The 2,731-nt window shown below is 46.6% G+C and overlaps 1 protein-coding gene across 1 annotated transcript; it reads right to left on the bottom strand.

Annotated features, from left to right (window-relative positions):
• Positions 1 to 413: 413 nt before the first annotated feature.
• Positions 414 to 1,754, bottom strand: LOC311124800 (stonustoxin subunit beta-like). The gene is made up of 2 exons (XM_084198896.1): positions 1,720 to 1,754; positions 414 to 1,242 (listed from the first exon to the last, which is right to left on the bottom strand). Exons 1-2 carry the CDS (start codon positions 1,739 to 1,741, stop codon positions 716 to 718), a joined length of 549 nt encoding a protein of 182 aa, XP_084055022.1. The 5' UTR covers positions 1,742 to 1,754; the 3' UTR covers positions 414 to 715.
• Between the last annotated feature and the right edge of the window lie 977 nt (positions 1,755 to 2,731).

The following is a 2,731-nucleotide window of genomic DNA, read 5'->3' as shown; positions in this document are numbered from 1 at the left end:
GTGTGTCCAGTGTGTGTGTTTGTCCAGTGTGTGTGTGTGTTTGTGTGTGTCCAGTGTGTGTGTATGTGTGTTTGTGTGTGTCCAGTGTGTGTGTGTCCTGTGTGTGTGTTCAGTGTGTGTGTGTGTCTAGTGTGTGTATGTGTGTGTGCGTGTGTGTGTCCAGTGTATGTGTGTGTGTGTGTGTGTGTGTGGGTCCAGTGTGAGTGTGTCCAGTGTGTGTGTGTCCAGTGTGTGTGTGTGTGTGTTTGTGTGTCCAGTGTGTGCATGTGTCCAGTGTGTGCGTGTGTCCAGTGTGTGTGTGTGTCCAGTGTGTGTGTGTGTGTCCAGTGTGTGTGTTCAGTGTGTGTGTGTACCTAGTGTGTGTATGTGTGTGTGCGTGTGTGTGTCCAGTGTATGTGTGTGTGTGTGTGTGTGTGGGTCCAGTGTGAGTGTGTCCAGTGTGTGTGTGTCCAGTGTGTGTGTGTGTGTGTTTGTGTGTCCAGTGTGTGCATGTGTCCAGTGTGTGCGTGTGTCCAGTGTGTGTGTGTGTCCAGTGTGTGTGTGTATGTCCAGTGTGAGTGTGTCCAGTGTTTGTGTTTGTCCAGTGTGTGTGTGTGTGTGTGTGTTTGTTTGTGTCCAGTGTGTGTTTGTGTGTGTCCAGTGTGTGTGTCCAGTGTGTGTGTTTGTGTCCAGTGTGTCCAGTGTGTGTGTGTGTCAGTGTTACCATGGTTATTATTTACAGGGACACTGAGGAGCCAACAACATGAACCCTAAACCCTGGATAGAGGGGCTCAGTGAATGTGGAGTGGAATGTGTTCAGGTGGGTCAGTGTGTCAGAGGAGACTTTGTAGAAGGACAGAGTGCCGGCTGGCCAGTCCAGATACACTCCTACTCTGTGGGAGCTGGAGGAGGGGACGTCTATGGTAGTGGACTTATTATTGTGCCTGGCTCTGTAACTGTTGTCAGAGCAGAACAGACTCCAGGACTTTTCATTGCATCCAATCACACTGTCATAACCCCTTCCTCTCCTGCTGATTCCTTTATATGCCACTCCTATACCAGCCCCTCTCCCACTCCACTCTACCTCCCAGTAACAGCGCCCAGTCAGACCCTCTCTACACAGCACCTGTTGATAGTCCTCAAATCTCTCTGGGTGATCAGGATACGGCTGCTCCTCTTTCCTACGTGTCACCTTTCTGTTCTCCTCAGACAGAGAGACAAGTCTGTTTACTGTGTTTAGGTCCAGTGTGAGATCACAGACATCTGATGGATGAAACCAGACACAATATTAGAAATCATCATCATTCACATTAGAATGTTAACTCACTTTTCACTAATTCATTTCATGTAGATGTTTCTAGGTATCAAAAGGAGAAGTTAAGGTAACTTGAGACTTGTTCAAATATCATATGTTATACTGTATGATAATATAAAACACACTTATTCCCATTAATTACACACAAACACACACACACACACACGCACACACACACACACACACACACACACACACTGGACACACACACACACACACACACACACACACACACACACACATCCTGAACACACACATTGTCAAAGCAACTCTTTGTAAACTTTGGTGTCCCTGATTTGTGCTTCTGTAGAACTACAGCTGATATTTAATATGACCAAGTAAGTAATGATGGTGTTCTTTGACTTTGACTTCACTTGAATTAAGACTTATTCTTAGTCATATTCTTCACAGCAGTCAACACTCACATTTTCTAAGTCCAGGTTTCATTGTGTTCTCTCCACCATGTTCCACACTGTAGCGGTAAGCAGAAGAACAGACAGTCATTGAGGGATACACCTGAACTCACACACACACACACACACACACACACACACACACACACACACACACACACACACACACACACAGTGTGTCTAGTGTGTGTGTGTTTGTCCAGTTTGTGTGTGTGTCTAGTGTGTGTGTGTGTGTGTGTGTCTAGGGTGTGTGTGTGTGTGTGTGTTTGTCCAGTGTGTGTGTGTGTGTGCATCATTTGTGTGTGTATGCGTCCAGTGTGTGTGTTTACAGTGTGTGTGTGTGTGTGTGTGTGTGTGTCCAGTGTGTGTGTGTGTCCAGTGTGTGTGTGTATATCTAGTGTGTGTGTGTGTCTAGTGTATGTGTGTGTGTCCAGTGTGTGTGTGTGTCCAGTGTGTGTGTTTGTCTAGTGTGTGTGTGTTTTTCCAGTTTGTGTGTGTGTGTCTAGTGTGTGTGTGTGTGTGTGTGTCTAGGGTGTGTGTGTGTGTGTGTGTCCAGTGTGAGTGTGTGTGTCCAGTGTGTGTGTTTGTCCAGTGTGTGTGTGCGTCATTTGTGTGTGTATGCGTCCAGTGTGTGTGTTTACAGTGTGTGTGTGTGTGTGTGTGTCCAGTGTGTGTACTGATACACGTGCACACACACACACTGGACACACACACTGGACACACACACGACACACACAGACACACAGACACACACACACACACACACACACAGGACACACACACACTGGACACACACACACACACTGGACACACACACACTGGACACACACACACACTGGACACACACACACACTGGACACACACACGCACACACACAAACACACACACAGTCTTTATATAACTTAGTCCAAGTGGTGGTCAGAATGTTTGTCTTAACTAGCCTGATAACTCCAACATGTCTGATATGAACATTGACATAAACCCTCTACATACTTGAGTTTCTCCAGTCTGCAGTGTGGATCCT

Source organism: Coregonus lavaretus (genome assembly GCF_964263955.1).
Source record: "Coregonus lavaretus genome assembly, contig: HAP1_SCAFFOLD_1077, whole genome shotgun sequence".
Taxonomy (NCBI): Eukaryota; Metazoa; Chordata; class Actinopteri; order Salmoniformes; family Salmonidae; genus Coregonus; species Coregonus lavaretus.
Note: the sequence above shows the minus strand (reverse complement) of the source record. Positions and strands in the feature narration are given on the sequence as shown.